Raw genomic sequence first — 13,613 nt, 5'->3', positions numbered from 1 at the left:
ACGTTTGGTCCACACTTCACCCAAATGGAGCAGTTTTGTTCAAATATCACATGGCATGGGCAAAAGGGGAGTTCCCAAGGGGACATAAAGCCATTTCGGGGCAGCAAGACTGTAGTCCCAGTGCACAGTCCCAGGAGACCCAAGGCTCAGGAGGAGAATGGCCAGTGTTTCCCAGCTCATCGATGATGAGGGGCAGTGCATGGTGGGCTGCCCTCCATGCCTTATCCATGGACGTGCCTAGGAGCAGATGTCTTCACCTGCCTCTATTTCCCCAAAAGCTCTCTCTCCTCCCTGGCACCCCAGCTGCTAGCAAGCATCAGATTGCTAACTGGCAGACCCGATCACCCACACCATACCTCGGTTTCCCTTCACTGCAAGGACAAAGCTCCTGTTACCACAGCTCTTCGTCCATGTCCTACGCTCCTGTGGTAGCTGAGAGCTCGGGAACTCCAGCCTGGCAGCCGCACCAGTGAGACTGAAGTGGTTTGGGCTGGATGGTGCAATACTGGTATGCTCCCTCCCACCCCATCTCTGCAATACACCCCCCTGGGAGCCCCACCAGCAGCCTGGCCAAGCAGCACAGAGCAGGGCACCCACAACATCATGGTGCTGAGCTTCCAGGAGACACCTGCAGCCCAGCTGCTGTTGAAAGTGTCCTTCACCCCTATGAAAGCCACTTCCCCTCCTTGTACCCCAGTGCATCCCTCTGGCTGATGCAGCATCACAGTCAGCACTGGCTGCACACCCCACACTCCGTGCTGGCCTTCAGGCTCAAACATGAGGCAGGTCAACCATGTGTTGGCTTTTCTTTTTATTTAACAAAATCACAGCACAATAAAAAGGAGAAAAGAAGCAACTTGCACCCGTAATTGTTGCATTGAACAGATCTAGCAGCAAATATCTGAGAACAGTGTGAACACTGCTCGTGTATCCCTGCCCAGGCAGGAGAGCGGGGCAGGCTTTGAATTCGGTGGCAGGCTGGAGGACCAAGAAGGGGGGCAGTGACCCTGAGGAGTGCAAGGGCCAAAGGCAACATCACTGCCCGCTCTGCCGCCACCGCATTACTGGCTCTATTTCTACCCATGCAAGGAAGGGCAGGAGGGGAAACAGTGCAGGGAAGTCAGGGCGTGAGAGAGGAGCATTGGCCACATTCTGCGTAGAGAGCACCTAGGTTGTGCTCAGCGAGGAAGTAGCACAGTGCATGGCCAGCAAGGAACATCTCCATCCCTCCCCTCCATCCCCATACTGTCCCATCCTGGCAGCCCATCCCAGGGATGTAGAAGGACTGCAGAAGGTTTGGGGCTGACAATGGAAAGCAAAGGGATCAGACTGGTGCTGGAGGTCACAGCTGCTGCACCAAAGGGAAGGCTGGGATCCCCAAAACTTATCTCAAAAAAAAAGTTTATGAACCAGCTTCCAGGCTGCAAAGGCAGCCACGGCTCTGGTCCAGCAGCCCCCAGCTCAAGCCTGATGCAGGTTGCTGGGTCATAATGGAGACAGAGGGAGGAAGAGAGAGCAGGCAGGGCTCTGCCCAGCCCTGGGTGCTGGCACGAGTCCCGAGGAGGGTCAGCCCTGCAGATGGAGGTGGAAGCAGGTTGGCTTCATTAGCTTCAGGTTCACAGCTGGGATCCGGCCCCACTCGAGGTGCTGGGGCAGGCCACAGGCTTCTTCGGAGCCTACTGGGGTTTGGCCTGGGGGAAGTGAAAAACACGTCTGTGTTTTGATCCTCGGGGCAGGACCCTCCCCAGGGTCCCTTCCCCGCAGTCGGGATGGTCACCAAGGGGTGACCTCCACTGGCCAAGCCATGGTGCTGAAGTGGGGACCTGGCAGGGTTTGCAATGCACCCACCAAACACTTCAGAATGCCTCCCCAAAAAGATGCACAAGTTGCAAACTCCAAGCTTGCAGGGCAGAAGTGTGTGTGGAGGGAGTTTGTTCCCAGCGCTCTTTGCTGCGGCACCCTTCGGGCTCAGCTCAGGGTGGCACTGGGTGGGCAATAGCCCCAGGGCTGCATTTATTTGGGGTGGAAGAGGGATTGCAGAGGAGCCAGATTGGTCCCGGTTGGAGGAAGGAGGGATGGTGACTGAGACAAAGTATCCATGCCTCAGTAGAGCAGTCCCAGCTCTTCCCAGCAGCCCAGTCAGACTGGGAAAAGCCTGTTTGGTGGTGGGTAACCCCACCTCCGGGTTCCCCCCGTTCCTGGCTGAGCACAGGGCTGGCTCTTACCTTCCTGGCAGAGCTGGCATCCAGCTTCTCTTGGAGGCGAACCACCCACAGTGCTTGGAGCGGGGCACAGAGGCGCTTGCCCTTTGTGGTGATGAACCTGCCAGGCCCATGGGGAAAAAAAACAAGATGAGGTGAGCAGAACACCCCAGGGATGCTCCAGCACAGCTAAGGCTCTCACCCATTACCTCTCTCACTGTCCTCCTCCATCTCTGCCTTAGGATAACTCTCTTCCCTGACTTGTCCCAAGTGTTCCCCTCCCAGCAGGTCTGCCCTGCACTGATTGAGCCTCTGATCTCCAGGGTCTCTTCCACATCCATCTCTATTCCCTCACCTCCAAACCAAGCTCAACGTCCCTCCTCCAGTCTGCTCTACCTCCCTCCCTGCCACCCCGCAGGGTCCATCCCTTATCCATCACCACCCTGGGGGCTTTTGTCCCTCAGCCATCACCACCCTGGGGCTCTTACACGGTAGCTGGGATGTCGCAGCCATCCTGCACCAGCTGGAGCCGGTAATCCTGCACTATCCGCCGGGGAATTGGCATCTCGCTTGTCCGCAGACAGCAGTCAAGGACATTGTTCCCGCCGTGCACTGGAGGAGGAACACACCATGCAGGCTGAGGTTGCTCTCCTTGGGTTGGCTGCACCTTCACCCAGCCTCGCCGGAGGGTGAAGGGGCTGTGGGGCCACCCCAGCAGAGCTGGGCAGGATGGTGCCCGCCAGCGATGCCCTTGCACACTGCCCTGGCTGCAGGCACAAGCTTTATTGCTCCCACACCCAGGTGCCAGGAGCCCTTTGCCTCCTTCTGACAGAAAGCAAAAGAGATGAGAAACAGCAGATTGGCAGCGCGCAGCCCTTCCGCATGCCTGGGTCCTTCCTGCACCCCTAGGGCCAGTGCCAGCAGCAAACAAGGCAGGATGGGGGTCTTCACCCAGCTTCAGGATGCTGCAATACAGACACCCATTCCCAAGGGGCTGGGAACGACTTCAGCTTTGTTTGCTGAAGCAGTCACAGGTTTTGCAGCTACCCACCACCAGCCCGCCCCACACCGATCAATCCTGTGGCAGCTGAGGGACACAGCTCTCTGCATGTCACTGTGGGGCAGGGGACCTTGGTCACCCTCCAAGCAAATGCTGCATTCACTGTTAATGCCCGTCAGGATTGACAGGGATGCCTGTAACGCCACGCAGCAAGATGTGGTGCAACACCACAAGGTGTCTGGATTCCCCAGCTCCCCGCAGCAGAGCAGAGGGCCTGGTGTCACCCACCCAGACAGCTGTGACCTGTGCAAAGCCCATATCCAACACCAGCAGCCCCTCAAACATGGTCTTGGCCCTAAGACATGCCTTCCCTCTCCCTCCCAGCCCTGCTACTTGTCCCCAGGTCCCACACCAAAGGGTGCCACGGATGCTCTCCTGGTGTGCTGGGGACAATGGGGCAAAGGCGATCCCAGCCCAGTGTGCACAAGCTGGGCTAGAGCACTGAGAGGCAGGATTTGTCCATGGCCTTTCCCAAGCACAGCTCTCCAGCCCCAGTGCCCTGAAGGTTCCTGCCTGGACTTTGATCAGGACAGAGTCCTTCTGGGACAGGTTACAAACAGCAGATGCAGGAGGGTTGTGACAGAGCCCCAGCAATGTGTCCATCTAAAAGTCTGCTGGAAATGCAAAAGGAAGCAAGGAACTGGTTCCTCTCCCTTCCACAAGAAAAGCAGCCCAAGAGAGTCCCTTCTTACCATCCAGGACACGTCCAAGCACCAGGAGACTGAGGCAGAGAAGATACAGCTGCTGCATTTTGCTCCTGAGTCTGGCAGAGGATGGGCTGGAGGCGACCGTGCTCCGGGCAGGAGAGGTGAGCTCTGCACAGCTTCTCAGCGCTCTGCTGCTGGTCCTTCCTGCTGCCTATTTATCCTTCCAGCCTGTGGCTTTCACTTTCTTTTGGAGAAGGAGTGGGAAGTTGCAACAAGTCTTGCCACAGGCTAGATTTTAATCTTTCAGCAATTCCCGAATATCCCGTCTGCTTTCCCTGCAGCCAGCTGCTCTGCAGTTCCAGAGCCAAACACCTTCCTGCCCTCTCTGTTGCTGGCACCTGGGCCACACAGGCCCAGGTCAGGACCGGAGCAGTTCCAAGGTCCCTTTAACCTGCAAAAGCACCCCAGGGCCCTGGGTGAGCACATGGGGAGTCTCACCCCATACATTTCCCAGTCCCTTCTCTGAGACATGTCTGGGATGTTCCCATTAGATATCATGTGGGCTCAACCCACTAATGCTAGGGGGAGAATTTGCCTCAACCCCATTTTTTATGGTATATACTGGTACTGGTGAGATGCCTGGCTTCTCCTGAGCCCCCCCAGTCTGATCACAGGAGCCTGGCTGGCTCCCCCTGCCTGAGTGGGGGCCACATCCAAAGTTGGTGGACAGAGGAGAGCCCAGCCAGCATGCTCTGCTCCAGGGCCATGATCTCACATGCCTAAAGACAACCTGTTTTCCAGGTGTCCAGCAATTTGGATCATGGCCAAAGGCAGCTACAGAGCTTCCTGGAAACAAGTTTACTTGGCAGAAGAGGAAAAATCTCCCATGGAGGCTGTGTGCATGGTGCAGAGTGCCAGCACCTTACCGGTTGTGTGGGCACTGCAAGGAGCAAAGACCAGCAATCCCACTGCAAACCTTCACAGGAGCACAGGGACAGAGGGTGTTTCTCCCTGGGATGGCGACTCACCACCATGCCAGTTCCACCAGCAGTGATGTCCCTCAACCAGCCTGCTTCAGCCCTGAGAAGTGGCATGTGGGATGCTGAGAGTAGTGGGGTTGTGCAGCTCAGGGAAGGGATGGTGAAGGGGGTCTCACTGCTGCCAACAGCTGCCTTGTAGGGATTTGGAGAAATGCCAGAGTCAGGCTCTTCTTGGAGGGGTCCGGGGACAGGATGAGAGGCAAACACCCCCAGCTGAACCCAGGCAAAGTTCCATTGATAGTAGGAAAACTATTTCCCCACAGGTGTGAACAAATCCTGGAGCAGGATCTCCCTCCACCCCCTCTCTTGCTCCACCTTCAGCCTGCCCTGGCACCTCAGTGTAGAGTGCTCCACAGCCGTTCCACAGGGACAAATATCCTAAGACACAGGGATGGGACCCGGGCACCTCAGTAGGTCCCTTTGCTGTAGGAAACAGTGAGCTCTGCCTCTTCCCTGCTCCACGGTAAGAAGGAAAAGGACACTCCAGCCATGCCATCGGCCAAGGTGGTCCATCCCTGCACTGGCACTCGCACCAGCCTCATGCATTGGGTGGTCGGTGGTCTCCTCCATCAGGAGAGCATCACCTCTGCCCTTTGGCCACTCCTGCAGGCCACTCCTGTGCCCCCACAAGCCCATGCTGTGCCAGAGGTATTAGGCAGGAGTGGGTGAGCAGGATGAGCAGCACAAACAGGATGTGCCAGCTTAACTTCAGTCAGCACCTGCCGCCTTCCAGCGCTCACAAGCTATTGTAGAGAAATCTTAGCTGGCGGAAGGGGAATTTAGGTGGCAGAGGATTAGTGTCAGTCATCAGCCTCAGCCTCCCTGCAGGTTTGGGGATGCAGGCTGGCTCTGAGACCTGGTCTCCACTTGATCTCCCTGGGGTGCTGCCAAAGAGATGCCACAGCAGGAAGGACAATGGCTCCTGGCTGTTGATGCTGGTGGCCAGACCTCCAGGCGCAGCAGCTCCTAACCCAGAGCCAGCTACTCCCCAGGGGCTGGACTGACAGTGTGAAGCCCCCTGTGAAGAGGGGGCCCCAAAAGCAGAGCTCTGACCCACAGGCAAGGGATGCTGGGGGTGCTGGCTGACAGCAAACCCTTGTCTCCTTGCACATTCAGTTTGGCAGTTACCAAAGCATGACTGAGGCTTGGCAAGGGGTGCTGGGGGTGGTGCTGGGGGTCTCGTCTTGTGGGACCACCCTCCAGGCACTGCTGGGGTCCTGGTTCCCACAGCAAGCAGAGGGGTCCACTGCCACTTCCCTGGCACAAGGGGCTCCCACCTGCTGCTGGCTTCCAGCAGGCCACACACTGAAAGCAGCGTGTCCAGTGTTGAGAATACATCCTTCTGGGCATAAACCCCTTCACCACCTCTGGCTGCAGGGGACCCCCTGCCCTCACGCTGCCCACAGCCCCTGTCGACACATGGGCAGGAAGGAGAGGCTCTGCCTCTTCCCAGCAGCTGTCTGGGTGCCAAGTGGGTGAAAGCACGGCTGCTCCAGTCGCCTTCATTCCCCAGGAGGTGCCTCAGAGGGTGAGGAAAGGGGCTTTCCGCTTGCATTGTGAAAGGGGAATGTGACGGGATTCCCCCCCTACACTGGGGTCAGTGGGATTTCTAAGAAGAGAGTGGTCATCTCTGAAGTGCATCCCTGTGGCATGCAGGGAGGTCAACCCATTCCCCTCACAGGGCTGAGCCTCAGGGACCAGAAAAGACGGTGCAGATGGGGAAGAGGGGATGTTTCAGGGTCCAGGCTCTTCAAAGGCACAGGCAGGCAGGGAACAGGCAGGAGACCTGGTGCAATTTGGGAAGAGGGGAGAGCATTGTGTGTGCTGACCCATTTAAGCATCATCCATAGCACATTGGGAGAGCTGGAGCTCCAGCCCTGAAGACACCGCAGGCAGCGCAAAGCATCATTGAGTGCTTACTCCTGCAGAAGCCTCAGTAATGCAGTTGTTAATTAAAGTGGAAACCATGCGGGGCAGGGGGGGGGATCCCCATGGGAAGTTCAATCCATCAAAATGTAAACGGGATGTGTGAGCATCACCTCCATCCCCAGGCTCTCCCTGGGGAGCACCAGCCATGCTGACACCCTCCTGGAGATCTGTTGGCTGCAGGAGGCCCCAGGGCAGCTGCTCCCTGCTGGCTTGTGGGCTCTGGCGTGCTCCCCGGGGTGCCTTGTGGTGCTTTGCTTTCCCCCTCCAAGCTATGGAGCTGGAAAGGGCAAAGGGGGAATTTCAGCAAATTCCAGGCACAACCAGTCCCTGGAGCAGGATCTGGCCTGGCTACATTCACTTAATTGGGAAATAGTGGGCAGGCATTGCAGCTGTTTCAACTTCCCTTGCAACTCCCAGCACAAGGGAGCCTCCCACACGGCTCCCATTGCAGTCTCAGTCTCGTTGCAGCATGGGGACAGGGCCACCATCAGCCCACGGGGCTCAGGGCCCCACTGGATCTCCTCTAGCTGAGAGAACCCAGCCAATCTGATTTTACATGAAGTTAAGGGGGAAAGAAGAGCAAGCCATGCCTTTCCCCAGAGGAAGCAAGGGTAGTCCTGAGGATCTGGCTAAAAGGGATGCAGAAGGTGCCAATTCAGGCTCTGTTAGAACCCATCTGTCCCTAACACTTGTTGACTTCAGTGTCATTGATGTTGAGGTCACCATAGGCGATGGGCAGCAGAGCCGAGGCCCTTCAACTGGATCCCACTCCACTCCCAGGTAAGCAGCCATCTCCCAGGGTTCCTACAACACATGTGTCCCTCGACATCATTTTTGGGCTGTGCAGTTTCCCAGCCAGGTGCTTCTTGCAAATGTCCTCAGACATGATGGCACTGAGATGGCAGTGGCCAGGTGGGATGCCCCCAGTCGTGGCTCCTTGCTGTCATGCCACCTGTCCTCCACTCTGCAACCTCTCCAGGGGTTTCAGGAGGTGATGGCTGTGGAACAGTTTGGAGACCTGTGCAAAAAGCAGCCCATGAGCAATTTCCTTGCCATCTCCCATGTGGCTTGGCAGGAAGGATGCCCAGTGAGGCTGCACATGAAACTCACCTAAACAGATCTAAAAGCACACGGGATGGACCAAAACCTTTGTGTGCTGCTCTTTTTCACTGCTCTGCTTGTTCTTAGGCTGACACTAGGCAGAGAAGGCTGTGGGGTTCTTGGTCTGGTGCAGCTTTGGGACACGGCTCATGTTTGCCCCACCACAGGACATACTCAGAGGAGAGCAGATGCTCTTCTACCACACCTTGGAGAACTGCAGCCCAAAGCCGGTCTGCAGTCCCCAGCAGGATGGGAGGGAGGCAGAGTGACCTGAGGGCGTGGGGAAGTGGAAGGAGGACTGGCAGCACAAGGACACCCCAAAGCCAAGGGTGTCCAGCCAGCAAAACAGAGGACAGGGGAAGGAGGGCACTTGCGAGCTACATGTAGGCAAAGAAACAGCTGAGAGGAGGCTCTGTGCTGGGGACCTCTAGGACGGGATGGATGCCAGGGGATGGCCAGGACTGGTGGGAGTCCCTATTGCCCACCAGCCACTTCTCCACCTCCTCTCTTCTCTGAAGACCATGGCAGACCCCATGAGGGCAGCGTTAGTGGACTGAGCACCAAAAACACCTTGAAGCTTCAGCTGGAAGCCACAGCCCCTGTAGCACCCACATGGCCCCAGAAACTGGTGCCTGCAGGGCTGCTGCAGCGTAGCTGGTTCCTACTTCTCGGAAATGGCATGGGGTGGAGAGATGGAGCTGATGCTTGTGTCTCCAGGTGAGCCTCGCTGGAGCTCAGCCCAACGTTGCAGTCCAGCATGCTCCACTGCCGGCACAAGCCCGGAGCACCGTCTGCACTGGCTAATGACTTGAGCTAATCATTTGGCCCATGTTCAAGACTTCCCTCTTCTTGGCTGCACTCTGTGGTTTCTGTCTCGCCTGGCTACTTTCTGCTGTCACTGAAGCCTTTCTGCTCCTGGGTGGCCAAGCTCTCCTAACTTTTTGCTTTGCTTGACACAGTTGCAACTTTCTTGCCTTCCCTGCAGAATGTCTAACAAGTCTTGTACAGCCCTTGCCCACCGACTACCCTGGCACATGCTGCGTTGATGCTGCCTTGTCTTTGCACGTGGGGTGAAGCAGCGACTTTGCCCTGCCCAGGGGTACGACTGTGTGAATCCTCTTCAGCTGCTTCGCTGCAGCATCATCTTAGAGCATCTTCTTTACATCGCTTGTCTCAGCTGGCGTCTGTGATGGAAGGGGGCTAGGCCCCTGCTCTGTACTGCAGATCCCAGCCCATCACCTCTCCCTTCAGCCTCTCACAGGGAATCTCCTTGGAGGTGTTTCCCTGGTGCCATCTCACCATGGCAGCACTGCGGCCACCTGCCTCGCCAGCAAGACGCTCCTATTAGGTTATCTGTGCCTGAGCATGAGACAAACTCCGACACGCTTCCGCAACCTCTGCTTTTAGGGTAAATTTTATAGTAAATTAGAGCACACCCACGGGCACATCTTTTTAATCTGTTTAACGTAATGCCCACCTAGCATTTGAAGGGAAAAAACCCACCCGTGCAGTGTTTACATCTCTGCAGCCACAGAGACACCAGGATACATTTCACGTGCTGGCTCGCTCCTACCATCTTCTCATACTTTGCTGTTTGTGGTTGCAGACGTATTTGGCTGGGCCTCATTTCTAGGGGGTTTTTGCAATCATTTCACAATCCCCTGATGCCACGACCAGCACAGCAAGGAGTCCTGCAGAAGGCAGACCAGCCTCGCAGGGCTGGATGCAGTGCATGCCCAGCAAACCCAGGGCTGCCTCCAGCCCTCCTGCAGCAGCCCCGGCTGATTCCCAGTGCACGGGTGTCAGTTCCCAGGCTCCCAGTAAAGCCAAGGCCAGAGCACAACCAATAACTTGGTTTAATGTTTTTTTTTCCCAAAGCGGCTGCAAGCACAGAGTCCCTGCTTTGAGCAAGCGGTCCAGTGAGGTTTAGAGTCGGAGGGAAAAGCTCCACCGTGAGCAGAAGTCACCATGTACAAAACAGTTTTGTGCCCCCGTGTTTGCTGGCATCTCAGGAGCCCTTGGTGGGGACAGATGAGCAAACAGGATGGCTTCACCTTGCTGGGCAACGCAGCTGCAGGAGAGGCGACATGCACAGTCCCCCTCCCTTATGCCAGCAGCTCCCAGCCGCTGCACCCCAGGGATGCAGCACCCAGGGGGGCTGCAAAAGCCAAGACCTAGGGGATGATGGTGTGTGGGGCAGGAGAGCAGCCCCTCATGCAGCCCGCCCCACCAAAGCCCATCACAACAGCCAGAACAAATGAGTTTGGTAGTAAAAGATATATTTTATTGCCTCACATCCTGTCCAAATGCCAGTCTGGCAGATAGCCGCATCCTCCCGTGTGGAGGAGAGGGCAGCAAAGAGCCAGCACAGCACCCGTCCCGTAATCGGGGCCAATATCTTGGACTTCACAGTTTCTTTACACAGCCTTAAAATAATACACTTAAACACCCACCTAATAAAGCAATCAAGCCAGATAAATGTGCATGATAGAAACATCCAGCTACAAGCTTTACTCCAGCTAACACACAGCCTTTGCTGACACTGTTAAGCCCTGCAAATCCTATTATTGTAATTATATGACTTGATAGACCTTTACTGACCAAAGTCCACGTCTGAAGTCTCTGCAAGCAAATAGCACTGTAGCTGCGGTAGACCCCTTCCACTTACTCCTTCTCAGCGTGCTGGAGGATTTGCAAGCACAGGGAGACAGCATTTCCTCACCAACCCTGTCCTGGAAGTCTGTTCCCTCTCTAAGTGCAGTTTCACCTTAAGGTGCCCTTGGGTTAAGGGATCTCTCATTTTACTAAAGGTTTGGGATAGAGCTGCTCTCAGATGGCTGCAGCGTGTCTGCAATGTATTTTGCAAAGTCTTCTATTCCCCAGTATGCATAGACTCAGATGCAGTTTTCACCACATAAGCTTTTCAGACTTGGGAAGAAAGTATATAAGAGTTTCTTTTTTTTTTCTTTTTTTTTTTTTTTTCAGAAGACTAAGTATTTGACTTAATAATGTCTGAATCTCTGACAACAGCAGAGGAGGATAAAGGGGTAAAATTCCACTAAAATGAACAATTTGTTCTGATTTCATTGTAATTTTGTACGTAAAAAAAAAATAAATCAAAGGGACAAATCCTGACTATCTTCTTCCAAACTACATTGCAGCAGTGTGCTATAAAAGCCAAAGGGAAAGCCTAGAACAGCGCAGACATACAGCAACACTGTCACCGCCGCTGCTCCCTAACTCTCCATCTCCGCCATCATTAATTGCTCTGCGAGGAAGCCTCCAGCAAGCAGCCCGAGCAGGGCTGGGGGGACATGGGACCTGCCTGGCACCCCACAGCCCTGCAAGCTGAAAAGGAGCAAACAGGTGAGAGGGAAATGAAATGCAGCCATCGTTTATTTGGTAGAAAAATAAGAGCAATCTTCCAGAAAAGCCAGCCTGCAGCATAAAGGGTACTCTGTGAAGCACAAGGAGCCAGAAGTAGAGCCCTCTAGGAAGACTGAATGAAAGCAGAGTCTTTAAATATAAATACAAATGTATAAAAAAACCCCAAAAAAGTCACAGGAAAAGCTGCCATCCTGCCAGGCTACAGAAATCCCCTCTGGTGGGAAGGCTGCCCACCTACCCCTCGGGGCCATGGCTCAGCTCCCACATGGGTCCAGGTCCTCCCCGGCATGGCTGTGGGGCGAGTGAGGACCTGGATGGCCCCCGCCGCGGAGAGCACCCAGCCGGTGCAGGGGGTCCCGGCTGGGGGGATCTCTGCGGCGGGCACGGCAGTGCTGCGGGGGCTGCGGAGCAGAAGGCAGCCCCCTCGGCCAGCCCCGTCCTCACCCCAGGGCTGGTGGGTGGGCAGGTGGTCCGTGGAATGTCCATTGCAGTGGGTCAGTCATCGGTGGGAAAGGCATCCGTCCTAGGGGAGAGGAAGGCAAGGAGGGAGCGGTGAGGTGGAGACAGTCTCAGCAAGTGTGCCCACCCCAGCTGGGGGGCTGTTGCCTTGCATGACATGCCTCGCCCGCCCCCAAGCATTGCCTTGCCCCACCGGCTCCAGAAAGAAATCTGATTTTAAGGCAAGCACAGACCAGGAGGAGCTGTGCCCTAAGCGCCTCCAGCAATGGCTGTGGCAACCCTTCCCATGCTTGGCACGGGGAGATGGACGCCCACCCTCCCACAGGGAAGGATCTGGGATGGGGGACAGAACCCTCACCCCATCACTCTGCTGCCCCCCACACCCTGCCTACCTCTTCAGGCCTGACTTAGACCCGCTGCAGCTTCTGCCGCTTGGGTCTGCCCCCGGGACGTGAGGACTGTCCCTTCTTCTTCTCCTTCTTGTCATTCTTCGCCTTCTTGTCCAGGTTCTGCATCAACTTCTGGATGGCGGGGTCGGTGGGAGAGGCGCAGATTTTCTTATTCTTCTTGGTGGTAAACCTGGGGGTGCAGGCAGAAGGGTTTGCTGGGGGGTGGGCAGGGAGGAGGACACAGGGAGGAAGGGCTTGGCTGGAACCAAACGGCTCCAGATGGTCCTGACTGCAGCAGGGTACTCACACAACGGCACGCAGCAAACATCCCAGCTCGGGTCCTTGGAGGCTGTAGGACTTCACCAAGTTGCTGGGGATGGCTTTCTGGCTGTGCTTCAGGCAGCAGTCCGAGGCTGAGCTGCCAATGCCTGGGGGCAAGGGGGGAACATGGGATTTCAGACCCTCACCAAGCCAGGGCACCTTCCCAGCCCCAGGGGAGCACAGCACAGCCGGCTGATGGCACAGGGCTTGCTGGGTGTCATTCGTGGAAGAGGTGCTGGGGCAGCACATGAGAGCGGGAGCTCTCAACCCCAGCACTCAGTTGCAGGTTGGACTCTGCCCCAGGATATGGGACATCAATTTCACTACCAGGGAAGGGGAAACTGAGGCAGAGATGGGCTCCTTCCAAAGGGACTAAACCTCATTCTATGACCTGCACCATTCAACTTGGAGTTCTGCTGCCCTACCAGCCCTGTGCACACACACACATGCTCCCAAATCAAGCAAGCACTGCAAGCCAATACCACATGCCAACTACACGTGCACACAAGCACACATGCTACACATGACTGCACTGCAAACCCCACACCCCCAGCCATGCACACACCCAAATGCACCACAACCCCCCGCCATGCACTGTGACCGCACCACCCAGCACCCTGCAGAGACCCCACTGAGCACCCATCCCCTGCCCCATCCCAGCCACAGGCAGGCAGCAGGGCTTTGTGCCCCTCACCTTGAGCCGGGGCGATGAGGAGGGCAGCAGCCAGGAGGAGCAGTGGCAGGAGGAGGCGCAGAGCCATGGTGAGTGCCACGAGTGCTGAGCTGGGCAAGGCTGGGGAGCAGGACGCGCACTGCTGCCTCGTGGCGAGGCTGCTTCTATTTATCTCTGGACACTTTGCTTTCATTTTCGACCAGCCTGGCAGGCAGCCCACCAGACGGCCAAGGGCTGGGTGATGGACAAGAGGGAGGGTGGGATATTCTTGTAAGCTGTGAGCCCCCCTTTACAGACATGTCCTGTCTTGTTCCCAGCTGCCCATCACAGCGCAGGGTGCCAGGTGGGGTGCACGCCGGAGACACGGCCCCCATCATGGCTAGATGAGTTTGTGGGCTCCTGTTTC

The 13,613-nt window shown here is 56.3% G+C and overlaps 1 protein-coding gene across 1 annotated transcript; it reads right to left on the bottom strand.

Annotated features, from left to right (window-relative positions):
• Positions 1-10,929: 10,929 nt before the first annotated feature.
• On the bottom strand, positions 10,930-13,385 carry LOC104639875 (C-C motif chemokine 21-like). Its single transcript, XM_075740569.1, has 4 exons — positions 13,229-13,385; positions 12,521-12,641; positions 12,217-12,403; positions 10,930-11,888 (listed from the first exon to the last, which is right to left on the bottom strand). Exons 1-3 carry the CDS (start codon positions 13,293-13,295, stop codon positions 12,232-12,234), a joined length of 360 nt encoding a protein of 119 aa, XP_075596684.1. The 5' UTR covers positions 13,296-13,385; the 3' UTR covers positions 10,930-11,888; positions 12,217-12,231.
• Between the last annotated feature and the right edge of the window lie 228 nt (positions 13,386-13,613).

Source organism: Balearica regulorum, chromosome Z, assembly GCF_011004875.1.
Source record: "Balearica regulorum gibbericeps isolate bBalReg1 chromosome Z, bBalReg1.pri, whole genome shotgun sequence".
Classification (NCBI taxonomy): domain Eukaryota; kingdom Metazoa; phylum Chordata; class Aves; order Gruiformes; family Gruidae; genus Balearica; species Balearica regulorum.
This window is presented reverse-complemented; position numbering and strand designations above follow the sequence as displayed.